This window comes from Pseudonaja textilis, chromosome 8 (assembly GCF_049901715.1).
Source record: "Pseudonaja textilis isolate UNSWEBS1 chromosome 8, rPseTex1.2, whole genome shotgun sequence".
Taxonomy (NCBI): domain Eukaryota; kingdom Metazoa; phylum Chordata; class Lepidosauria; order Squamata; family Elapidae; genus Pseudonaja; species Pseudonaja textilis.
The window spans coordinates 9,386,438-9,414,000 of NC_141997.1; the positions used below are offsets into that span (position 1 = coordinate 9,386,438).

General features: G+C 35.7%; 1 protein-coding gene across 5 annotated transcripts in view; it reads right to left on the reverse strand.

The window, feature by feature from the left end:
- The window catches only part of REPS2 (RALBP1 associated Eps domain containing 2), a 115,195-nt gene that overhangs the window by 27,622 nt on the left and 60,010 nt on the right, over positions 1-27,563 (reverse strand). For all 5 annotated transcript variants that reach the window (XR_015744538.1, XM_087938263.1, XM_087938265.1 and 2 more), the window contains exons 11-13: positions 20,667-20,709; positions 16,279-16,415; positions 1,716-1,774 (exon numbers count right to left, since the gene is read on the reverse strand). Coding sequence is in view for 4 of the 5 variants with exons in the window: in XM_087938263.1 (XP_087794389.1) it covers positions 1,716-1,774; positions 16,279-16,415; positions 20,667-20,709 (239 nt within the window). In the remaining variant the exon portion in view is untranslated. The remainder of the gene's footprint in view (positions 1-1,715; positions 1,775-16,278; positions 16,416-20,666; positions 20,710-27,563) is intronic.

The window sequence follows — 27,563 nt, forward strand, 5'->3', positions numbered from 1 at the left end:
GTAACGGAGTGAGCTCCCCTTACTTGTCCCAGCTTCTGCCAACCTAGCAGTTGGAAAGCATGTAAAAATGCAAGTAGAAAAATAGGGACCACTTTGGTAGGAAGGTAACAGCCTTCCCGTGTGCCTTCAGCGTTTAGTCATGCCGGCCACATGACCACGGAGACGTCTTCAGACAGCACTGGCTCTTTGGCTTTGTAACAGAGATGATTACCGCCTCCTAGAGCCGGAAATGACTAGCACGTATGTGCGAGGGGAACCTTTACCTTCACTTTTACCTTTAAACTTTGCAAATAGTGACTAAATTCTGATAGGCTGAAATAGTAGTAGTAGTCTGAAAATAAGTTGTATGCCATGTGAAATTCTACTATTTTTGTTGGGGTTTTTTGTTTGGTATCTTTGAGTCAGTTTTTACTCCTGACAAGTGCCAACACAAGTCCCTGCAGTTTTCCTGGCAGGAAATAGCTTGCAATGAAAGTGATGGCCTAAGGACACTTAGCTGGCTTTGTGATTAAGACAGGACTAGAACTTACTGTCTCTTGGTTTCTCACCTGCTGCCTTTCTATGGTATTTTTATATTATTATATGTAAAATAAAGGAATTATAGTAGCCTGATTTTTTTAAAAGCCATATAAAAGGTAAAGCAGTATTAATAGCAAATGATAGTACTATAATAATATAGAAGTTTGAGCATAAGCTTAGACAAAACTCCTACACTTATTTGCAAAAGAATATATACCACAGAACATGGAAGAAATCATTTCTGAGTAAATCTTTATAAGACTAATTCTTTAATGAAAATAGAAAAGAAAAAAAATACAGATTATTATTCCAATAAAATTAGAAAAAAAAATTAGGACAGCAAACCTCATCACTGTATGTTTAATTGATTAAACAAGTATTTGTGAAATATGATTTATTCTAAAATGTTGTATGCTGTATAATATTTAGTTCTCACTACATAATCAGCAATGTTACAAAATATCTAATATTTATGGACATGCTTACAGAAGACATTTTGTTATGTAAACATTGTAAGTATCAATTAGATTTGATTTATGCATGAGACCCAAAAGTGTGATAGAAATAAAACAAATGTATTTTTCTAGAAATCATCAGGATAATAGTTAATATTATAATATTGGGCAGTCAGAATTCATCAGTAATCTTAAAGGTAGTGTCTTGAAAACAAGCAATTAAGTTTTGTTAGAAACTATCATTTAGACTTCCAGAATAAGTCTCAATATTTAGGAATCTTTTTTCAAACTCCATTTTGCATAACAAGAGCAGGATTAACCAACTATTATTATATGAAAAAAAGATTCAGAAAGTATAGCACGGGTTTTACTGGTTGATTGATATTTTCAATTCTTTTAAGTTCCATCAAGAAACATACAGGCAGTCTTTGACTCTGTTTAGTGATTGTTCAAATCACTGAAAATTATTTGGATTATTGATTACTGATTATAATAATTACAGAATTTATAACAGATTTGGAAACATTTTCTTAATCCACTTTTCCCTTTGAATACCATTTTTTTTAAGCTATAGGATGTCTTGTTGAAGTTAACTACTGAATAGTTCCTAAAAATTATAATTAATGGTACTGTCTTTGTCTTGTGTGCTTTGATGGATGGTTGGGCAAGAAAAAACTTTTTTTATCTCTCCCTTTTAAGATAGATATTAAGCATAACATCATGCTGAAATTATTAACACACCTGTGATATAAAGGGCCTGGGAGGTAGAGCAGGTGGTGGTGGTATCCAGCCTGATCTAACTGTTAAAATCAAAGGACAAAAATAACACATATGAATGTAATGGATAGTCATATGTGCCTAGCAGGACAATTTAACTTCTTCACACAAATTAATTTAATAATACGAACTTGAACAATTTGTTACCATACTTCTGTCTTCACACATACATACACACACACACCAGAGTTGGATTGAAATGAGTGGCTACAGAAATTGAAACACACACACACACACACACACACGTGTGTGTGTGTGTGTGTGTCTATAGGATTAAAAACAACAGTCAACATTGATTCAGCTAAATACCGGCATAACATACATATGTACTATCAACTACACTTTTGGAAAGGAAATAGAAATGAAACAGAAATAGAAATAAAAGCAAAATTCCAGTATCAGCACTAATATTATATATTAGAAAGCATTTACGGAAAATGGGATTGTATAAAAAAGTAAAATTATATGGATAAGATTATTGAATATAATTAGAGATATGATGGCACTTGTTCTATTACCATGTTTTATTTAAAATTTGTATGAATATATTTATTAAATAGCTAGGAAAGATTAATGAGTAAAATAATATTGATTAAAGTATGTGTAATTTATCAAGAAAAAATCCTAAACTTATAAAATGTTCAGTACTATTTCTATTGTTATACAATAGAAATATGAGTTTGATATCTGATCTGTATCATACCATACTTAAGAATGGTATGATGCAGATCAGATATCAAACTTATATATTTTAATATTCACATTGGTTCTAACTGCATGACTGATATCATAATTAGTATGACAACCAAGTTACTGAAAGCAAACATAGATATAATACAAAGTCTTGATTAATTTTATGGTACCACTGATATACTATAAGTTTACATGTGTATATATTTGTGTTAAAAGAATCTTGGGTGCTGGAAACAATATTTTAACAATATTTAAGTATTTGTGTGCTAGAAACAGTATTATAACAGTGTTAGATTTTTATTTCAAGTAAATTCAATTTTTAATTCAAATAACAGCTCTGCAGAGGAAGAGATTTATTTTTCTATTTTTTAGCTTACAGTTGTTGTTTTCTTCTTCCTACTTAATATGCATTTTCAGTTCTAAGTCACTTGTTTCCTGTATCAACTCTACAAAATTGTGGAATGGCATTTTCAGTATGTAATCTCTGTTTGGATTTTATTATTCAATTCTTACTCATTTTCTCTGATCATAGGAAATTAAAGCATCAGTATTTTCTTCTATATTTCCCTTGGTTGGGAAAACCTTCCTGGCACTTCTCTAAAGGACACTGAATCTGATTGCATTTTAAGAAATTGTTATCAATTTCACAGAAGACAGAGAGTAACATTTTCTTCTTGCCTTGGTGCAAGTAAAGGGGAGCAGCTCAGCCTCAGTCAATATTAAAGACAGTACAGGTAGTCCTTGACTTACAACAGTTCATTTAGTGACTGTCCAAAGTTACAATGGCACCAAAAAAAGTAACTAATGACCAACCTCAAAGGAATTGAAATTGATGGGAATTAAAGCAAGTTTCCATCAGATATAGAAATTAAGTTCAGACCTAAGTTTGGAAGGGGGGTCTACAAACAATAGCTATTCAGATTGAAATGTAGTATCTATGTAGCACTGATACAATTACAGAATGTTCCACTGAAAAATATGACTTTGTTCACAAGTTGACATTAACCAATTTCTGGGGAAAAAAATGCCATTTCTAGGTAGTCAGCAAATTTGAATGTAAGCTATTTATGACGTATTTATACAATTATGTACTGGGATATCTTTGACTTTTTTCAAAATAGTGATGCTTCTGTATTATACTTAGTCAGAGTTCTAAGCATGTAAGCAAAAATCTGAATTAAATCAGAATACAGCTGGAAGGGACATTGGAGATCTTCTAGTCCAGTCCTCTGCTCAAGCAGGAGACCTTAGACCATTTCAGACAAGTGACTGTCCAGTCTCTTCTTAAAAACCTCTAGTGATGAAGCACCTACAACTTTTGAAGGCATGCTCTTTGACTGGTTAATTGTTCTCACTGTTATTCCAGGTTGCTTCTCTCTTTGAAGTTTCTACCCATTATTTCTGACCCTGCTCTCTGGTATTTGGAAAATAAGTTGACCCCCTCTTCTTTGTGGCAGCCCCTCAAATACTGAAATTCTGCTATCTTTTCACATTTCCTCCTTCTTTCCTCTAGATTGGCCATACCCAATTCCCACAACCATTCATGTTTTTGTCTCCAGGCCTTTACTCATCTTAGTTGCTCTTCTTTGCGCTGTTTCCAAATCTCAACATCTTTTTTGAAATGTGACCAAAACTGGATGCATTATTCCAGATATAGACTTACTAAGACTTTATAAAGTGGTCACATGATTTTGATTATATACCTATACAATCAAGGATTGTATTAGCTTTTTTGGCTGCTGCAGCACACTGCTGGCTCATGTTTAAGTGATCGCCCATTTGAAATCCACGGTCCCTCTCACATTTACTATTTTTGAGCCAGGTTTTGCCTACTCTGTACTTATGCCTTTTGTTTTTCCTGTTTATGTGTAAAACCTTGCTTTTCTCCAGATTAAATTTCATTTTGTTGGATAGGGTCCATTGTTCAAGTCTATCAAGATCTTTTCAGATCCTGAGCTTGTCTTCTCGAGTATTGGCTATTCCTGCCAACTTAGTGTCATATTTCATGAGTTACCCTTCTATTCCCTCTTCTAAGTCATTCATGAACATATTAAAGAGTGCTGGCCTAAGACGGAACTTTGTGGTACTCTACTGCTTACTTCCAACCATGTAGATGTACTACAATTAAGGACTATTTGTTGAGTATAGTTTGTCAACCAGTTACAAATCCATCTGGTGGTGATGCTGTCTATCCCACATTTTTCTAGTTTACCAAGAAGTAGGTTATAGTCTGCCATAACCTACCGGCTTACTCTCATCTGCAAATTTGATGATTTCCCCTTCCATTCCCTCATGACTTGCTGAAGTATATCAACAGCATTTCTCTCGTCTTCTAATTTAGTCATTTTGTCAATGTATGAAATAAGATTGGTTTGGCATGATCCTTTTTTAACAAACCTGTGCTGGCTACTAGTTATAAGAGTATTTGTTTCTAGATGTTCACGGGTGATTTTTTTTTTAAATTTTTTTCCAGTATCTGTTGTGGTTAGCCGGCGGCAGGGGCGGATGGTGGAGGAGAGCGAGGACTCAGATGAGGGGCTGGGACCATCAGGGAATAGACTGCTGCCTTCAGGGATTGTGGGAGCTGGCAGCAGTGATGAGGTTCCTGAGGAGCCTGTGCCAAGTGCGTGTGAGTGCAGGATGATTTGTAGAAGAGAACAGCAGGCAACTCAGGAGTAAGAATGCAAAGTAATGGTCCCTCCCTCCAGGGAATATAAGCCTGGTTTCAAAAGGCAAAAACACTCTGAGGACCCAGCATTGTGTGTAGAGACTCTGGCTTATCTGAAGAATTCTGTCAAGGTTTTTCTGGTTGGACTAATTGGCTGCAAGCTATCTTTTATCTACAAAGAAGTTATTTGTAGATTAAAGCTGAGAAGGTTTGAGTTGCTGCGTTTGTTTGAAATTTTCTTGCTGGTAACAGGGTTGGGTCAGAAGAGTATCTTCCCACGTATTGATGTTAGACTGATTGGTCTGTAGCTTACTAGGTTTGTTATTTTTCTTTTTGAAGCTGGGAACAGTATCAGCTCTTTTCCAGTCCACTGGCAGTTCCCTTGTGCTCTAGGGTTTTTTAAAGATATGGTACAATGGTTCTGAGATAACATCTTCCAGCTCCTTTAGAACTCTTGGATGTTATCCATCAGGTCCTAGTCATTTATATTCATCAAGATCAAGTACCACTTTCTTACTTATTATGTTTTTGGTAAGTTGGGCTATAGTTTCTTTTTGCATGAAAACTGATGCAAAGAATGAGTTAAACAGCTCTGGTTTCCCTGTTGCCTGTTACTTCCTTGCCATTTTCTCTTTTTAGTAGATCGACTGTTTCCTTGACTTTTTTCTTGTTATTTATATATTGAAAGAAACTTTTTTTTATTATCTTTGAGTTTTGTTGCAAGTGTTTGTTCATTCTGAGCCTTTGCTTTCCTGACTTCATCTTTGCAGATTTGGGTTATCTGCTGACATTCTGTATACTGCACACGTCAAAAAGAGGGCTGCGAAAATATTTACAGACTCCTCACATCCTGGACATAAACTGTTTCAACTCCTTCCCTCAAAACGATGCTATAGAGCATTGCACACCAGAACAACTAGACACAAGGACAGCTTTTTTCCGAAAGCCATCACTCTGCTAAACAAATAATTCCTTCAACCCTGTTCAACTATTACAAAGTCTGCACTACTATTACTGTTAATCTTGTCATCACTCCTTATCACCCCATCCCCTCCCACTTGTGGCTGTATGACTGTAAGTTTGTCGCTTGTATACGACTTATATCGACTGTTTCCTAGTATGATTGATTGCTTATTGTACTCTATGACTATCATTAAGTGTCGTACCTTATGATTCTCAACTCCTGACGAATGTATCTTTTCTTTTATGTATACTGAGAATATTTATACTAAGACGAATACCTTGTGTGTCCAATCACACTTGGCCAATAAAGTATTCTATTCTATTCTTAGTTATGTGTTCCTCTCCCTTTTTTTTGTCTTTTTGTTTATCAGAGAGATCTTTGTGCAACCATGCTGGTTTCTTCTTGAATTTTTTTTATTCAAATTCAAAGAGTTTGTCTAAAATAACAGGCAGGCAATTCAATGCTGTTAATGCTGAATCTTTTTTTCCTTAGATTGTACATTTTAATTTTTTATTAGTTTATAATATATAATAAAAATACAAGAAAAATAGTAGGAAAACAGGGAAAGAAAAAGAGAAGGAAAAAGTGTGGGGCAAGGGGGAAGAAAGAAAAAAAGACATTGACTTCCGACTCCCTTTGGTACAGTAGAATAAGCTAGTAATATCAAACCTCAAATTTTTACTTTTACATAATAATATTATAAACTAGCCATTTCTACAACAAACCTATTAATTGGTAAAACCCAAAATCAAAGTTTCATATTTTTCCACCTCAAGCATAAAGTCCAGAAGTGGATTCCAAGTAAAAAGAAGAGCAATTGTATTTTTTTCTTTAATCAAAGCAGTCAATTTGGACATCTCTGCTAACTCCATCAACTTTTGCAACCATTCATCCATTGTAGGAATCAAAGTATCCTATCATTTTTGTGCGTAAAGTAACCCTGCTGCCGTCAACATATATAACATCAAAGTTTCCCCCAAAAAATTCAAGTCTTTTTCCATTAAAACCAGAAGAAAGGTTTCTGGTTTTATTTTTATATTCACTTTGTGAATCTTCTGTATTAAGTTGTGAATATTTCTTTGCTTTATCACATGTCTACCATAAATGATGAAATGTCCCTTCTTTACATTTACATTTCCAACATTCATCTGAAATACCTTTATACATTCTTGACAACTTATCTGGTGTTAATACCAATGATAAAATCTTATAACATTTTTTAAATTGTAATTTAGTGTAAACTTTAGACCTTTCACACACATATTCTCATTGTTCCAGCATTACATTATATCCAAAGTTTCTTATCCACTGAATCATACAATGCTTTACATATTCATTCTCCAAATTCAAATTCAATGACAATTTATAAGCCTTAGCAATAATATGTTCATCACTACCATGCAGTAGGATTTCCAATTCATTTTTCAGAAAGTCATACCCATAACTCTTTTTATCTAATTTGAATCTTTCTTTCAATGGTAAATATGTAAACCGATGGCAGATACGTCCTTCTGATTCTAACTCCTCTTTGGTTTTGAGGATAGGATCACCAAAAAAAAAATTACTTGACCATAAGTCCATCTCTCTGGCTTCCCCGCCATTTCCTTTAAAAAAAAAAAAGCTTCCTGGGGGGACACCGAGAGGCGTCTTTACAAAAAAACACGTATTTATTCTAAAGTCTTAGGATGGCATGTCTACCAAAATGGTTATTAAAGTCAACATTTACTTTAAACTTGTCATAACATAAATAGCCATGCCATCCAAATCTTAATTCATGTCCCTCTAAATTGAGTAATCTTATTTTGAAGATTAACCCACACTTTTAGCCAGACCAAACATCAAATTCAATTCCAAGTCTGGTAATCTCAAACCTCTTCTTTCCTTAGCACCTTGCAGTAATTTCTATCTAATTCTTGTTTTTCCCCCTTGCCATATAAACTTGGAGATATCCATCTGCCATTGTTTAAATGGAGTATCAGTTGCAAATATTGGTAATGTCTGAAACAGAAAGAGCATTTTTGGTAAAACATTCATCTTAATTACACAAATTCTACTCAGTAATTATGATTGCAATTTATCACAATAAGTCTTTTTTGATATCATTCCAAAGAGGCACATAATTATTTTGAAACAGTTTTGCATTTGTATTTGCCAGTATAACTCCGAGGTAATTCCTCTCTTTCTCAACTTTAAAGCCTGACTTTTTAGACAATACGTCACCTCTGAGAGGTCATATTCTTAATAAGCACTGCTGTTTTCTGTTTATTTATTTTAAAACCTGCTAAAAACCGAAACTCATTTAATTTCCTCATCAAATATTCTACAGTATGTTTTGGATCTTGCAAAAATATAACCATGTCTTCAGCAAATGCCCTCAATTTCCAAACTTCCTTTTTTACATTTATACCTGTTATTATTTTCTCATCTTGCCCAATATCTCTATTCAAAATTTGCAACACCAATATAAACAATAAGGGAGATAGGGAGCATCCTTGTCTTGTACCCTTTTGAATTTTAAAGGATTTGGTTAAGTCCCCCATTAATAATAATCTTTGCTTGCTGTAATGTATAAATTACTTTAATCCCTTGGATAAAATTCTCCCCATGTCTTCATGTCCATGTCTTCCAAAACCTTAAACATAAAAGCCCAATTTAAATTGTCAAAGGTCATCTCTGCATCCAAGAATATTAAAGCTGCCAGTTTCTAATTGTGATGTTGTAAATATTCAATAATATTCAAAACAGTCCTCATATTATCACTTAACAGTCTTTTTGTCAGAAAGCCAGATTGATCTTCATGAATACATGCCTGTAATAACTTCTTTAGTCTTTCTGCTAGAATTGCAACAATTTTGCGATTCCCTCCCACCCCTAGATTTTCCCTATATCACAAAATTAAGTTTGCACTCTGATTGGTCTTTTGAATATATGGTATATCCAAACCCAGGAAACAGTTTAAAGACACAGCAAGAATTGTTTAACAATGTAGGAATTTACCATGGCTGATTTATTTATAAATTGCTGGAAGTGAATATAGAATTGAATTGCCTTTAATTTTTGAAAGAATTCAAAAATTCTGCTTTCCATTAACTATTAAGTGTTCTAGGTCCCTTCTATTAAACAGTACCATGTTATGGGAACAGGAAAATGTACCTTCCATGTCCCAGCATCTGTTGTATGGAAGAGTCTTCCCTGAGTGTCTAATGGCTCCAACTCTCGTTTCCAAAAGACTATTAAAACCTGGTTCCATTGAAATTAGCAGTCTTGTGTTTTTTTTAATTAAATCCAAAGAAAAAATATCTAGACAGCTACTGAACTATTACTATCATTGTCACTACCACCACAAAACCTCCTATACTATACTAACCTATAGTCATGTTCTCTTAAGCCATATTTGGCAATGTAATTAACCTACACAGAACCTGAGGAATTTGTGATGCATTATGAGGTACAAAAAGATTCATAGCAATTAAAATGGGTTAAAGTTGTTTTAATAATTAACAAGAGTTTACTATCTTCAACAATACACTATTGTGTCAATATAAAAAAGGTACATGCATGATATAATTTCATTTATCATTTGCATATTACAGGTAGGTTTCGAATTACAACCACAACTGGGCTTCAAAATTTCTGTTGTTAAGCAAGAAATTTGTTAAGTGAATTTTGCCCCATTTTATGATTTTTCTTCCATAATTGTTAAGTGAATCATTGCAGTTGTTAAGTTAGTAATAAGCTTAAGTGTGACTTCCAGTTTGTTTGTCGTTGGAGTGGAATCCGTGATCGTGCATGGTTTCACCCTGAACACACTTGTTGGAGGGTCCCAATCGAGACCAGAACCACCCTGGAGGGGTGGTGAAGAAGGGGGAAATTGCCTGGAGGGTTGAGGGGAGCTGCAACTCCCCTCCCTGACAGGAAAAACTCCTCCCAAAGGCAAGCTGTAGCAATGGTCCTAAAATGGCCACCACGAAGACAAAGAACAGTCCAGAAAGTAAGACTGTGCTGGAGCGGGGAAACAGCAAGTGGAGTGTGAACCAGGAAAAATACATGGATTTTGAGCTACCCCGGTTTTAAAAAATAAAGGACTATTTTGGAAGAAAGTGTGTGGAAGTGGCAACAAAAGAAAGTGAGAAGGAAATTGGATTTTATAAAATTGGCTTGAATTATTGTAGTGGATTAATTTGGAGGAGAAAATTTAAAAGAAAATATTTGAACACAACAAAGTTTTAGAAGTTAAACTGGACAACTATTGGATTATTGGCACTTAAAGGGCATAACTGGAATTGAGTGTGTTGAAAAGAAAAGAAAAGAAATAATAGCTAACGATTGAAATTAGCAAAATTGATAAAAGTACTATATTTAACAAAGAAAGTTAAAGTTAAGGAAGGAGTGGATTGTGGAAAAGACTCAAGAGTGCCACCTGATGGTACAGGAAAAATTTCAGTGACTCTTTAAAAAGTGCTCGGCCTTTCTAAGAAATTGGACTTTGGAATTTAAAAAAAAAGTAAAAGAAACTCCGTTATAATAAAATAAAAATCCTGGAAAGTGATATTAGAATATTACAAAGGGGAAGATATTTGAAAATATTGTCATAGAACTACCCGGTGACTGTGGAAAACAGTTGGGAAAGGGCAAACTAGAAAACTTGGAACAAAGTCTTAAGGATATTGATTGTTGAAAATAAACTTAAAATGCACTGGGTGAAATAATATATTAGACTTTGGGATTGAATACATCTATTAAGGAAGAGGAAAGAAAAGGAAAAAAGGAGAAAATATAATGGAGGAATTATTTGTTGAAATAAGATTGGACTTGCAAGATATAAGGGAAATGATGAAAATTAAACTTGAAATGTGGAATTACATATTACAGAAATTAGAAATGGTGACTCAGCTTGTAGAAAAACGAAGAAAACCAGAGGGGGAGGAGTTTAACAAAGAGGCCAGCTTTGAAGAACAAACGGAACAACAATTATTTAAGCAGAGGGAAAAAGGAGGTAAAATCAAAAAATTATGGTCTGATGTGATAACAAAAGGGAGAATGGTTCGGAAAATGAAAAAAAAAGAAGGAAAAAGCAGAAAAGGGAAGTACAAAAGAAAAATCGAAAGAGGATGGAGATAAGCTTAATAATTGAAATGAGAAATGGAGGGGAATAAGAATGGGGAAAAAGGGAATTAAGAGAAAGGACCAGAAAATAAAGAAAAACAGGAAGCTAACAAGGATGAAAAGCAATTACATTGCTAGAAGACCGAGAGATAATGGGTGAAAAAAAAGAAAGGGAAGGAGATTCTGCAAGATAATATGTTGTGATATATAAGAATAAGTAATGAAAATAGATAAGTATGTAACTGATATGGGGTTTTTTTAGTCTCTCTCTTTTTTATTAAAGGATTATTACTACATTAGACATGGAACTTAATGAAATAAATATAGAAATCGGTATAATAAGAATATTATATATTAAGTGATGATTAGTGATGTATAAGAAAAGAAAAAGATGAAATAAGTAACATTATGGAAATATTAATATCAATTGCTATAATTAATTGTTTAGATTAATACTTTTGTAATGTATAGATGACTTATAAGGAGAAAATGTAATGAAAAATCTGACACTCTCCCTCCCTCTCTCTCTCTCTCTTTATATATCTTTTCTTAAGTTTTCGTGGTTATTTATATGTATGGTATTTAGCTTTGTTCAGGTATTTTCCCACATTATAGTTGTGCTTTTAAAGTTGTAGTGATGTTTCAGCAGAATCTCATCTGCCATCATCAGGTTTGTGTATTGTGTTCCTCTGTGAGTCAGGCTTTCACAGCCGTTTCTGTTTTAAATTTGGTGCTAGCCTATTGCTGTGCCAGAATGGTTTTTTCTTCATCCTGATTGGTTGGAGTCTTGGACTGTGTTTATTGGTCTTGGAGTTTGCTGTGTTCTGCTTGATTGGTGTTTCTAATATCTTCTGTCTGTTTTGTAACCTTTTTTTTTTTTGGTCTTGGTTGGCTGGCAACATTGTGTTTCCTGTATTGGAGGCTTTTAGTGCAGCTTGGCTACGGGTAAACGGACAGCTATCATTTATTAGGAAGCTAGGTTTCATCTGGTGCCTGGTTGGGGTGGTGTTTGAGCTGGAGGTATCAGGGGGGATCTGTTTGTGCCCAGGTGTTTGCCTGGCTTGTGGTGTGGAGATTTTTTTGTTTGTGAGTGCAGGCTTCCAAATAATTGACAGTCTGGTGGAATCATCTCTTCTATTCATGCTTTCAGGTCTTTTTTCAATCTCTATGGCTTCTCTGATAATTCTGTGGCTGGGGTTTTCTATAGTGGCTAGGGTTTTGGTGCCATTGAAGTCAATGCTATGACCTGTGGCTTTCATGTGTTGGACTAGTGAGGAAGTGTGTTCCAGCATTTTTACTGCATTTTTGTGTTCATCCAAGCGGGTACTTATTCTTCTATTGGTCTGTCCAATGGCAGGGCATGATGCACAGGGGACTTCATATATGCCTTGGTTTTTCAGGTCAATTTTATCTTTGAGGTTTCTTAGGATGGCTGCTATTTTTCTGTCTGTTTTGAAGGCAGTCTTGATGTGATGCCTGTGTAGTATCTTACTGATTTTGTCTGTAGTACCTCTTATGTAGGGCAGGACAGCTGTTCCATAGGTCTGTTCATCTTCTAGGTCTCCATTATGTCTCAGTGTGTTTTTGTGGATCAGGCCTGTGATTTTGCTTTTGTGGAAGCTGTTGGCTGTCGGTACTTTAGGTAGGGTGCATAGTTCAGTCTTTATGTGAGTCTTGTCCGCCAGGCGTTTGGTTCTGGCAATTAGTATTTTGGCCACGGAGTTTATCTGTGCTGGGTGGTGGTGGTATTGGGCGTTGAGGTAGCAGTTGGTGTGTTTCTTCTGGTATACGGTGTGTCCTAGTGTGCCATCTGTTTTTTTTTTTTGGAGATTAGTATATCTAGGAATGGTAGTTTGTTTCTGTTTCCATGGTGAATTTGATTTTGGGGTGTGTGCTGTTTAGGTGTGTTAGGAAATTGTTTAGGTTTTCTTTTCCATGGGGCCAAATAACAAATGTGTCATCTATGTATCTTAACCATAGTTTGGGTTTGTGGGTGGCATTGGCTAGGGCTTGGATTCAAATTCTTCCATGAATAGTTTGCAATGACGAGTGACAGTGGTGATCCCACAGGGGCTCCTTCAATTTGCTTGTATCTTTGTCCTTTGTATATGAAATATGTGTTGGTTAAGCAGTGTTCTGCTAGTTCCATGAGGTGTTTGGGTGTTTGTTATTTATTTTTGACGATTTCGAGGGTTTCTTTTATTGGGACTTGAGTGAATAGTGAAACCACATCGAAACTTACAAGCAGATCTTTTTGTTCCACGTGTAGATCTTTAATCATTTCCAAGAGGTGGTATGAGTTTTGTACATGTGAAGCTACTGCTTCAGCATGGGGCTGTAGCTACTTTGCTAGGTATTTGGCTAGGTTTTGTAATGGTGCTCCTCTGGAGCTGACTATGGGTCTGAGAGGTATGTCTTCTTTGTGTATTTTGGGGAAGCCATATAGTTTGGGGCATCTGGAAGATTTTTCTCTTGGGATGATCGTCTGTTGGATCTCTTTGCTCATGTGGCTGGTTATAATTTTCTTCTTGGTTAATTTTTCCAGATATGTGGTTGGGTCTGTGTTTATGGGTTTGTATGTGGAGTCTTGGAGTAGGTCTGTCAATTTTGTTTTGTAGTCTTTTCTATCCATTACTACTGTGGGTATGTGTGTGTGTGTATGTGTGTATATAGATATATATTTCTTAAGTTTTCACGGGTACTTACATGTATGGTATTCAGCTTTGTTTGGGTATTTTCCCAAGTCATTATAGCTGTACTTTTAAAGTTGTAGCAACGTTTCGGCACAATCTCATCTGCCATCATCAGGCTTCTGTATTGTGTTCGTCTGTGAGTCAGACTTTTACAGTTGTTTCAGTTTTAAATTTGGGGCTAGCCTACTGCTGTGCCAAAATAGTTTTTTCTTCATCCTGATTGGTTGGGAGTCTTGGTCTGGGTTTATTGGTCTTGGGGTTTGCTGTGTTCTGCTTGATTGGTGTTTCTAATATCTTCTGTCTGTTTTGTAGCTAGAAAACCCCAGCCACAGAATTATCAGAGAAGCCATAGAGACTGAAAAAAGACCTGAAAGCATGAATAAAAGGGATTATTCCACCAGACTGTCAATTATTTGGAAGCCTGCACTCACAAACAAAAAAATCTCCATACCACTAGCCAGGCAAACACCTGGGCACAAACAGATTCCCCCTGATACCTCCACCTCAAACACACCCCAACCAGGCACCCAGATGAAACCTAGCTTCCTAACAAATGATAGCTGTCCATTTACTCGGAGCCAAGCTGCACTCAAAGCCTCCAATACAGGAACACAATGTTGCCAGCCAATCAAGACACAAAAAAAGCCACAAAACAGACAGAAGATATTAGAAACACCAATCAAGCAGAACACAGCAAACTCCAAGACCAATAAACACAGACCAAGATTCCCAACCAATCAGGAGAAAGAAAAAAACATTCTAGCACAGCAGTAGGCTAGCCCCAAATTTAAAACTGAAACAACTGTAAAAGTCTGACTCACAGACGAACACAATACAGAAGCCGGATGATGGCAGATGAGATTCTGCCGAAACATTGCTACAACTTTAAAAGCACAACTATAATGATGTGGGAAAATACTTGAACAAAGCTGAATACCATATATGTAAGTATCCGCGAAAACTTAAGAAATGTGTGTGTGTGTGTGTGTGTGTGTGTGTGTGTGTGTGTGTTATATAGTAAACAGGGAGAATGGTAATAAGGTAGAATGAAGGTGGCTAGCTTGAATTATTAACCAGAGGGGACAATTTTGAATTAATAAAATAAGGATTGATAAAATTGCAAATGTGACAGAAAAAGGTAATATCGGATATGAACATAGAAATGAGATGAGAATTTTAGATAACACTGTAAACTAAGATATGAGAATATCCTAAGAAAAATGAAACAAGTTATAATATGAATTGGAATTCGGTAAGATAAATTTTATACTTAATATTAATAAGGATAATGTGATATGAAATTGAATAAAGAAAATGAATAGGTAACTATGGTCATGTTTGTATTGAGATGTGAAACCTGGAACCATACTGCTTGCCAAATGAGAATTTTTTTTATTAAAAAATAAATAAAATTAGGGAAGAAATTGAATAATGAAATTACTAGGTATGTTTAACCGATATGGTGGTTGGCATTAGGAGAGAGTACTGAAATGTTGAAAATAAGCAATGAGGGAGTATGACTTAATGTGAATATGTGTATTAAGAGATATGATTGGTATTATTAATTTTGCCTATACTAAAATGTATCATATATTGATGCCACACTGTTACTGTATTGTTGTGTATATGTAGATTGAAATAAAAAACTTGCTTACAAAAAAAAAGGTTGTTAAGTGAATCAGTCTTCTCCATTGACTTTGTCAGAAGCTCGCAAAAGGGGATCACATGACTCCGGGACACTGCAGCCATTATAACTGTGAGTCAGTTGATAAGCATCTAAATTATCATGTGACCATAGGAATGCTGCAACAGTTGTAAGTGTGAAAAACAATCATGAGTCACTTTTTTCAGTGTCGTTGTAACTTTGAATGGTCACTAAAAGAACTGCTGTAAGTTAAAGACTATCTGTCACTGTCTCTAGTAACTCCACTGAAATTCTTTGTGGCTTTAGTTCTATTATGTTTCATTTATCTATTTAAAATGTCAACTACATTGCAGCTACCAAGGATCACGTATTTAAATACCCCATGTACTACTTTAGTATTTTTAAATTATTTTCTTTCAGGTTCTCTTCCACTTTTAAAAATTATTGAAGAATTAAAAAGCATTTTTCTTGTATAGGTTATATACATTGTTTACCATACTAAACATATAATTGATGCATTTGGTGCTACTATGACTTCTCATGATTGCTTGATATGGTACCATTTTTTTCAACAAAAATCTAGCTGTATTTTTTCAAATCCCTGAATGGGTCTTGGGGTTCTATCAGCACACTTTAAAAAACACTGTACTACAGGAAAAAATAGGGAAGATGTTTGGCAGATAAGAATTTAAACTGTCTGAATTTTTTAATACTATTATTTTAGTTTCTGGGGAAATTTAAAGCCTTCTACAGCTTACCTTGAGTGTTTTGCTGGAAAATTTTATTTAAGTCTAAAGAGGAGGCTCTGGAATGTGATTTTCGAGGTCGTGGTGGTGGAGCTGGTGGTTCTCCCCCTTTGTTCATTGTATCTTCAACAGATGTGCTGGAGTAAGACCTCAGAGGAAAAATATGAAATTGAAAAAAGAAAAATTATTGATGCTTTTTGCTCATACTACAAATAGTTCTAAGCACTCTTTTTTCATTATACTATCATTCATGACTCATCAAAGATATATCTTATCTTTTATACAAGAGCTGAAAGAAATTTACATGACAATCCAGTTTAACTGCATAAAAAAACCATATGAGGTAGTTTTGCCCAGAATATAACAACTCGCCGTAGGACAATTCAAGACTTCTATTTAATTATTTAGAATTATTAAAAATTATTTTAATTTTTGTCATTCAGTTTTCATTTTGTCCCTCCTTTGGCATTCTTTATTTAATTACTCTATTCCACCATTTCTTGGTATTAGTGTAATTCTTGTCCTGTGGCGAATTGACCATGGTAAGTTGTTAACGGTGAATTGGCTGTGGCAAGTTGGCCATTGTGAGATGTCCTAGATGCAGTTTTGCCTAGAATGTACTACTGACCCAAAGTTACCCAATGTCTGAATCTTCTCAGTCCTACTTGTATATCATAAATACCTTAACCAGCATATCAAACTGTCTTACTGGAAACTAATTGTATATATTTATATATATATTGGAAGCTATTCATTAAATTATGATATATCCCTACTTTTCTGTTTGGACAGTGCCCTGATAGTTTGCCTGAAATTGAACTTCTTTGTATGATTCATCAACATCTCCTTAATAAAGAATTGAAGGAATGGGTGCTTACAAAAATAATGTCTTCTTCTTAAGGATGACTGGTATAATAGCGGACAGGATGAAACTGTTCCTTAGAGTACCTGGAGTGGCGTTACTCCAGAGTAGATCTTTGTTTTCAGGAGAATCAGGGTATATGTTTTATACATACAAAATGAATATACAGTATTTAATCATTTATAGAAACTTGCACATCTGCTTCTGACTTCTTCCCCTCATTTTTTTAAAAGATAACTCAATTTAGTATCTGGCAAATTGTTATGGGAAAGAATCTGTTTAAACTGGAAGTAGTAAGTTTCCAGGGAATACATACAAAAAATAAGAAACACATGAGGAACAATGGATTCAGAGAGCTGTGCCACTTTTTGTATTTGATACCAAAAATACTTCGGAGTGTGGAGGATTATGAATGTAGCATCCATCAAGCAGTTATGTCTTTTTAAAGGATTATGTGACTATACTTTGTAGCTGCTGCAAAATCATAGGAAAAGTCTGCTTTTAGGAGTTGCAGATATTGGGGAATTCCGGTTTGCAGGGCTTCAGCAGCAGGCAGGAATCTGTGATTGTGCGCAGTTTCTGCCTGGGCTCGCCGCTGGAGTGCCCCGAGCCAGCTGGCTTCGGGGCTAAGCCACTCCGTAGAGGTGGTGAAGAGGGGGAGACCCAGCAGGGTCGAGGGGAGCCGCACCTCTCCTCAGTTGGATAAACTCCCTTTCCCAAAGGCGGTAAGAGTGGTGGTCAGAAATGGCCGCCTCAAAGAAGCACTCAGCCAGAAAAGAAAGTGCAGGAGGAAGTTAAGAAGTGAAAGTTTTTGGCTGACCGGGACAAAAAGTAACAACTAAGGTACCCTGGAATTTAAATTTTGCAAAAAGATACATCGCTCCCAAAGAAGAGTTGGAAGCAGCGAACGAAAGTGAAAAGGGAAAGTTTTTTTTTTCTTCACTCTCCTTCCTCATGCTGAGAACGAGAAGATCTGAATAAAGAAATCAGAAAAATCCGCTTTGACACCAACAGGTAATTAAACTGGAAATGTAATTAAATGCCAAAGGGACAATAAAGATTTCTGAACACTAAAAAATCTTTTTTTTTTTTTTGCTATAAGTGGGAAGGAAGAGGAAATGAATAAGGGCAGGACTTGGAAAGAGGAGACTGCTTGGAATTCAAAAGAATTTAAAGTTAAATCTGAACAAGACTTCTAAAGGATACATTTTAACTGGAACTTTGCAACTAAATAGTAACCCCAAGAAGAGAAAGTGAAAAAAGAAGAAAGTGTTAAAAGAAACAGCTTGTGTGTATTTGGATTGTTTGGTGACTTTGGGACTTTTGGAAATCATATTTGAATGACTAAAAACAATTGGGTGGTTGTTTAAAAAAAAACCCTACAATGGCATCACCTCTGGATGAACTGAATGAACTGAAAATCGAATTTAAAAAATATAAAGAAGAGGAACAAGAAGGGAAGGGCTCCTTTGGTTCCATTTTTCAATTTTTAGAAATGGCGATTGGTGTCTACAAGAAACAACAAGAAAAGACGGTGCAACAAGAAGATTGGGACAAAGAAGAAGCCATTTTTAATGAACAAGTAATTCTATCTGGGGAAGAAAAGGGAAAGCGGGGAAAGAGAATGGAGAATCTAAGACCTAAAAAAAGGGAAAAATAATGTGAAAGGGGATATAATGTTGGAAAGCAACAGAAAAGGGGAATACAGAAGAGGGAAATGGAGGTGGAGAGACAGCGGGGTAAAAAGGGGAGAGGGAAGAAAGGGAAGAAGTAAGGGAAGAGAAGTTACAAAGGTCTGGAGCAAGATGTAAAGAAACAGGATTTATTCAGAGATAATGAGTGAAAATTTAACTGAAAAGGGGATTCTGTAAAGGTACATAAGATTGTATTGTTATATTTGTAATAGAAATAATGTTAGAAAATTGGAAACAACATATGATTAAAAAGTGGAATAAAATAGTTAGTGTAATTTCGTGAAACTTTTGTGAATAAAATAAATGAAATGAATTAAATGAGAGAATTGAACTAGGAAGGAATGGGAACATTTTAACTACTCCACGTTTTATAAAATATAAGTGAAGTGGGAGGGAAGTAATTGTGGAAAGTTTATAAGTGTTTCCATAGAAGTATGATAGTTATTTGAAAAGTAATGTGTAAAATGTTCAAGATTTAAATGAATATTAATGATAGAATTGAATTGGTATGGATTGTTGTTTTAATTATGTTATATATTTATAATTTTTTTTAAAAAAAACCCACATTGTTTAGTTTTAGAATGTACCAAGCAGAATACGAATGGAAGTTATGTATTATATTAAGTGTTATAATTTTAGGGGAAAGATATAAAGGCATCATACTCCAATCAGTGATCACAGGAGAAATTTTGCTTAATGAGAAAAGATAATAGACTGCTGAAACAGGACAGACAAAGAATATAAGTATGATGGTTTGAATTGAGATGAAATAAATAAAATAAAATTAAGAAAGTTGAAAGAGGGGAGAAGTTATATAGAAAATGTAGAATGGTTGAATGTAGAAATGTAGAAAGGAGTTGCAGATATTTATTTCACACATTTATAAGGTCTCTGACTTTTCAACCAATATGATTCCAGGAGGTATTTAATAAAAATAAACATTAATAAAAGCACACATCATTAAAAAAACAAAAGAAACAAAAGCAAAATCCAATAGAGAAAATGGTGAACCAAAAAGAATAATTAAAAGAAGCAGAAGGGAACTCCACTGAACTAGACCCAAATACTGTTCACATTCCCAGGCACTTTGAAGACCCTTCCAAAAGTGAATTAAAAAGAGGCAGAGTTTAGCAACTACAAGTCAAATAAAGCTGACTTTTGAAAAGTTGGGGCTAGAGTTATTTTTGCTTTGTTTTATTGCTTTCAAATCAGTCTTTACTCTTGGAAACGTGTATATTTCAAATATCTTGGATCACATATTTTGAACGGAAACTATATAGTGGACACAGGGATTTAATTTTCTAAAATATGTGAGAAGGAATAAAAATTAATCCACTAATATATCTATATCTGACACATGAAAACCATCTGGTTAAAAACTACATAGGTTGTCATTTAGAAACAATAAAAAGTATCATCCCCAAAATACCTTATTTTGTTGACAGTTACCCACTTTGTCCATGCATTTCACAAAAAACAAAATAATTATCTAGTAAACTATATCATAAAATTTTTAGGCAATTAAAACTGCAGAAATAAAAGAGAAGTGCTGTTTACTAAATGAAATGCTTATTTTTGAGGAATGAATTCTATCTAAAACAGTTTATGTGATGTATTTTTATATCAAAACTATTGGGCACAGAAGTTGTCAGTCAAAAGCATTCAAAAATAAATTAGTACCTGTCCGACAAATTCAATATAGTATTTGAAGGTCCACTTCAAAAGTATTATTTGAATTACTGTAATAGCTAAATATCTTCATCTAATTTAGAATTGCAATTTGATGCAAAAATACTAAAATAAATACTGATTGATTGACTGACTTTTTATTTTTGCTTACTTACCTGGACCTTGGTCTTGTTTTAAGTGTCTTTGATTCTTGAACAACTAAAATGTAAGATAATTTGTTAATAACACTGTGAGGAAATAAAACTATTCATAATATTAAATGATGCAACGTTATAACTCACTCTAAATATGAAGCTGCTAATGGATCTCAACTAAAGCCAACACAGTTCTAGGCTGCGTAAACAGAGGGATAGAATCAAGATCACGTGAAGTGTTAATACCATTTTGTAATGCCTTGGTAAGGCCACACTTGGAATACTGCATTCAGTTTTGATCGCCACGATGTAAAAAAGATGTTGAGACTCTAGAAAGAGTGCAGAGAAGAGCAACAAAGATGATAAGGGGACTGGAGGCTAAAACATATGAAGATCGGTTGCAGGAACTGTGTATGTCTAGTTTAATGAAAAGAAGGATGAAGGGTGACATGATAGCAGTGTTCCAATATCTCAGGGGCTGCTATAAAGAAGAGGGAGTCAAGCTATTCTCCAAAGCACCTGAGTGCAAGACAAGAAGCAATGGGTGGAAACTAATCAAGGAGAGAGACAAATCTAGAACTAAGTGGAAATTTCCTGACAGTTAGAACAATTAACTAGTGGAACAACTTGTTTCCAGAAATTGTGAATGCTCCAACTTTGGAAGTTTTTAAAAAGATGTTGGATAATCGTTTGTCTGAAGTGGTGTATGGTTTCCTCCCTAAGCAGGGGGTTGGTCCCTTCCAACTCTATTATTCTATTCTATTCTATTCTATTCTATTCTATTCTATTCTATTCTACATTTAGATAAAACATCACTTTCATGATAAAACTATTAGAAAATAAGATTTCTATAGTACAGTTTATATTCGACACTATTTTGTCTTTCTTTCCTGTGAAACAAACATGGACATTGAATAAGGTAATGATACTGAGTTTTGGAACAGCAATTTTATAAGTGTCCAGACTTGAGCAAAATAAACTGAATTCTGTGACAATATTCCTTCTTTTTTCCCTTTCTAAAAAAAACAAGGTTCTTTAACACCTTCATTGCAGGCAGGTGGTTAATTTACTTATTTTACTATTACCTCTAAGGATTTGCTACATAATAGCTTAACTGAAACACCATCATTTTGAAACCCTCATTTGGAAAAAAAAGTTAGCCACATGACACTCATTCAAGAAAATCTGGCAAAAAAGGGAGCAAGAGGATGAGGGAAATTATTTATTAAAACATGATTAACTGGACGGAATTAATTATGTTTGTATTGGATCAGTGGTGGTATTCAGCCAGTTCGGGCAAACTGGTAATGACGATTTGGCGTGGGCCTCCGAACCAGTAGTGACTTGTGACTGGCCATGCCCCCACCCCGCCCGCCAACCTGCCTGACACTTACCCTGCCCAGTCACTCCTCACCTCCTATGCGTCACACTGGGTCCTTGTGGCTTGCCTTTAACCTGCTTTTCCACATGGTGCCTGCGCCCCCAACTAAGCAGCTGTGATCTCCCTGCTCATAGGTAAGCCTGCGAGTCACGCTAGTCCCCCCAAAGTTCCCAGATCTTGCTGCCACCAGGGCCCCCCCACCATTCCCGGATCTTTCCTGGCCCCGTAGCTTGCTGAGGCCCCCCACTGTCCCTGGGCTTGGCTAGCTGGCTAAGCCACCACGCAGCACTGTCCCAGCTCTCCATACCATGTGGCGACTGCAGTGCAGCTCTCTGGGAGAGAGGGAGGATGTCCCGAGGCTGCTGCTGCCACCTCTCACTTTCTTCCTTTTGTCCCCCAGTAGAAGGAAGAAAGTGAGTGGCAGTGGAGGTGCTTCAGGAGGACAAGAGGATGTCCCAGGGCTGCCTGCCGCAGCAGTGCCACTGCTGCCGCTCATTTCTGTTGAGGTAATTCCCCGTTAGGAGAATGAGCGCATACAGGGAGACGTATTTGAGAGTAGTGTTTGAATAATACACATACAGCACAGAGATACACTGTACAGTAAATGTAGGTTTTTACTTTCAGAAACGTTAAGCAAAGTCCAAAATAAGCAATCCAAAATCATTCATAAATTAAATCAGTCAGTTTTCAATCCAGGGATAATCCAAATATCAAAGTCCAGTGTCAAAAAACAGTTCAGTAACAGACTTACATTAAATCCAGTAATATCAGTCAATTAGAAGAAATGGAGGAACGGCAATACTTTCCAACAGAAGGAAACAGAGTTACTCACTCAGACACACTCTCTTCTGAGACTAAGACTAAAACAATCCAGGTTTCTGGCTCCATCTTATGGCCGTTTGAAAAACCACACCCAATTGCAGTTTTTGCAATGTCTTAAAGATATAGTACTAAAATGTTTATCCTGGTTTATATATTTCTAACCCAAATACCTGTTAGGTGACTTATATTCCTAACATTCTCCCCTTTTGGGTAAGACAATATAGACAACCTTACATTCTAAGTCCATAATCTTCACAGCTAGCCTTATGCTTTATAGAGCCTTGGGCCTTTGTAAAATGATCTGCTTTATTGTTTTCTGACATACAGTATTCTAGCTTAATCATCTTACTTTGCACACATTGTCTCACATTTAAATATCTTAAATCTGTGTGTTTCATTCTTGTTTTAACAGCAATATTTGAAGCCATCTGTATTGCTGATTGGTTATCTTCATAAACAACAATAGGATCTTTTACAGCAATTCCCATATCAATTAATAATTGCTTATACAAAACTAAATCTGTACATAATAAAGGCAAACATGAGAATTCAGCCTCCATTGTTGACAAACTTAGATGTTTCTGTCTAATAGACCTCTATCCAATCAATGCTTTTCCCAATAATACAGCAGTACCCAATGTAGATTTTTGTGTATTTATGTCTGTAGCAAAATCTGCATCAGCATATGCAGTTAAATTCAGTTCATTTTTAGGCTCCAAATACAATGCATGGTGCATTGTTTGTTTCAGATATTTTAACACGTTTAGCAGCTTGCCAGTGCCTTTCAGTTGGCTCAGCATTAAATCTCGCTAACTGATTAACACTGTATGCAAAATCTGGCCTTGACCAATTACTGAGATAAGATAAACTACCAATCAAGGACTGATAAATGTTCTTATCAAAAATTGGACTTTGAACATCACTATGGCTAAACTCCTGGCTCATCGGTGTTTTAGCCGGCTTACAAAGTTCCATTTTATAACTTTTTAGTAATTGGTTAATTTTATCTGCTTGTGAGATCTTGTATCCTCCTCTAGTTCTATCTATCTTTAAATCAAGATATTGTTTGATTTCTCCTAATTGTTTTATCTTAAATTTCTTTTCCAATAGTGAAATTATCTCAGTAGCTTCTTGTTCAGTTTTGGTGATTAATGCTATGTCATCAGTAAATAATAACAACAATGAAATCATACCATTACTTTCTCTTTTAAACAAACATGGATCAGCCATGCCAGCTACAAAGCCTATCTCAGTTAATTCTTTAACTATACATTGGTTCCACTCATATCCTGATTGCTTCAAACCATAAAGACTCTTTTTCAATTTCCAGCAATCATTATTATCATCTTTGATATCTAAAGGTTTCTTTAAATAAATAGTGTGTTGCAATGGTGCATGCAGATATGCTGTCTCTACATCCAAATGATTTACAATGTATTTCTCCTTAGCTGCCCACACTAATGCTGCCCTTAATGTAGTAGCCTTCAGACTAGGTGCAAACACCTCATCATAGTCATTTGCTGTCTGATTGAACCCGTGTGCTACTAACCTGGCTTTATGAATTACAGTCCCATCTACACCTGTCTTTAGCTTATATATCCATTTACATCCTATGGCACATTTACCTGGTGGTAACTTAACATTTTCGTACACATCCAGTTTTTTTAAAGATTCTAGTTCCTTATCTATTGCTTTCTGCCAAGCAGTCTGGTCCTTAGCGGGATACATTTTCAGTTCACTATAATTACTTGGAACTGTATTCACTTGGCATACAACAGTAGCCTGATATCTATCAGGTGGTCATGTTACTCGGGTTGAACGTCTTGGTAATACAGGGCTAACTGGTGGACTTTCCTGTGCCACCTGCTCCTGTTCTTCTACCTCCTCCTGTGCCTGTTCTCCTACTTCCTTTTGTGCTTCCTCTTTAATGGCTATTTGTTGTTTACTGATATCTTTAGGGACTATTTGGGTGTCAATAATAATATCATTGCTGGATTCCTGTTCCAGTTTATCCCACCCAACGTGCTCGAGAAATTTTGCACTAGCACTACAATAAACATGAGCTGTGCCTTGATTCCAGAATCTAAATGATCTATGGTTGGCCTCATAACCCACAAAAAATAACTTCTTAGCTCTATGTTGCCCTTTCAGTCTTACTTGTGAGGGAATATGCACCCATGCTGGAGCTCCAAATATGTGTAGGTAAATTAAATTTGGTTTTCTGCCATGCCAATGAGTGAATGTCAATTCTCCAGTTGTTGTATTAACTACATTGTTTAAAACATGGTTACTACACATTATGGCTTCACCCCACAGTGGTTCAGGTAAACCTGAATCAGATAAGATAGTGCGAGCCATGGCTTGTAATGTTTGCCCTCTTCGTTCTACAAATGAGTTATGTTGTGGTCTGTAAGGTGCAGAACGTTTATGCTCAACACCAGCCAATTTCAGCATAGTTTGGAATCTTTTGTTAACAAATTCAGTCCCATTATCAGTTACTAAAGTAATTACTTTACTTTTCATTTTTCTCTCAGCAAACCTTAGTCAGTTAAAGAAATGTTGGAATGTTTCTGTTTTGTTTTTCATAAGATAGCAGAAACCATATCAAAGTATCATATATAGAGTGTTCAACAAGAGCTCTGCTAGGGATTGAGTGTTCTCACCAATCAATTCCCTAACAATCTGTTGTTGAGGCTGAGAAAGTTTCCAGAACAGAATGAACTGCAGTAGAATGATGAATTGGAAAAAAAACCCTGTCTGTTTTGTGGATCAAAGCTTGCTAGATTCCAATTCATTCTGCAACAGAAAGGTTCCTTTCATAGTGCAAACTATATCTATTCATCAATGATACAATGCAAAATAAAGTATTCAAAACAGATTAAAATAATTTACATTATACAGATGCCTAATTTATTCTAACAGGAATGAAAAAATGACTGCAATAAAGAGAAATTATACAACAGCAATATTAGCAGTGAATTTTGAATTGATGACTACAACCTGAATAATTTTTTGGGCCAAGCAAAGGCAGAATTAATAATGATACTTTTTGCACCCTATAATAGCTTATTTAGCATAATTATAACTCACATTTCTCCCAAAATAGTCCTCTGTATGTGTTTGAGTAAACTACCTGTATTTCTCCAAAAAGAAGGCCGGGTCTTATTTTCTTTTGACACCCGAAAAAATGGTTAGGCCTTCTTTTTGGAGGGTTCTAATTATTGACTCACCTTGTGGTAGTGGCACTGACAGCCCCACCCAAGAGCCCGCTGCTGGCCCCTCTTCTTCTGAGGCAGCTTGCCACCACTTGCACGCATCACCCCGGTCTCCCTTTTACCTTCAGATACCTGCCAGAAAGCTCTCTGCAGCCATTAATAGAGCTCCGGATAGATCTGGAGCTCTATTATCAGCTGCAGAGGGCTTTTTGGAAGGCATTTGCAGAGCTCTATTATCAGCTGTAGAGGGCTTTCTGGAAAGCATCTGAAGGCAAAACAGAGGCCAGGGTGGTGCGTGCAAGTCGCAGCAAGTGGCCGCAGAAGGCAGCGAGGAAGGTGTCGGGGTGTGCTAGGCCTGGTAAGTAGGGCAGCTCCACCCCCATCCTAGCTTATTTTTTACCTGTGTGCCTCGCCCCATCCCCTGTACCCCAAAGTGAGCGGAGTCTTAATTAGGCCTAATTTTGTGGGTGTGGCTTAATTTGATTGCATGCGCTCAAAAACGTGAAAGGGCTTCTTTTCAAAGGGGGTCATCTTTTTGGAGAAACATGGTATAAACAAAAAAGCAAACACTAATCAATAGGCATTATAGATTTTCTTAAAAATTTGACCTTTTTTGATAATAAGAAAATACAGATTGGATACAACACATAATGTTGAGTGAGACCTAAGTGAATTGTTCTATCATTTTTAGCTTCTAGGTTCATAGTTTGTATCCCAATGTCAGTTCTATAGTTCAACAATGGGATAATCTGTCAATAAGTACTGGTTTACAGTGAGTAGATAACACACACAGATTACTTTCTGCTTAATCTCTACATGAATTTATACATATGCATTCTCAACAATAAAGTGTATTTTACTTGATAACATAGAAGAAACTCTGAAGGTGTCTGGGACAGTTATCTAATTAGGTGGTTATCTAATTTAGGTATCCACACAGAACAATTTATGTATTGTTATATCATACAAAATAATCGCAATTTTATTCTGAGACACTGACTCAGCTGCAACTTCCTCACTGTGTGCTATCACAGATTTCTAATAACAATGCTGTTCCTAGAGGAATTATCAAGGTACAACATGAGTACAATATGAGGACTTATCTTCACATTTTGGTAACCTTTTTCTTGCCATATCCTCATGATGTTGCCTTTATCTTATTCCCTGACAGCTGAGTTAGCCTAAAGTTATCTTTAAATATTCCTATTTAACAGCAGTGTTTCCCAGCACAGTTTTTGCCATGACACAATGTGTCAGGCTTTACCAATGGCTGTTGACATCATCAAACCACTTCCCTCCCATCATTGCAACTGCCCTCCATTTTGCTTTCCTCCTGAACAAGAGAGGACGACTGGTTTCCATGGAGGCACAAGTCAGTACAGTAACTTACGGACACTGTCTAAAATACATATCAAATCTTATGCAGGTTCCACATCAACTGAGGTTTAATGCCGTTTTGCAAATGCACTAGTCCTGTGTTGCACTAAAAGTCCACTTAAA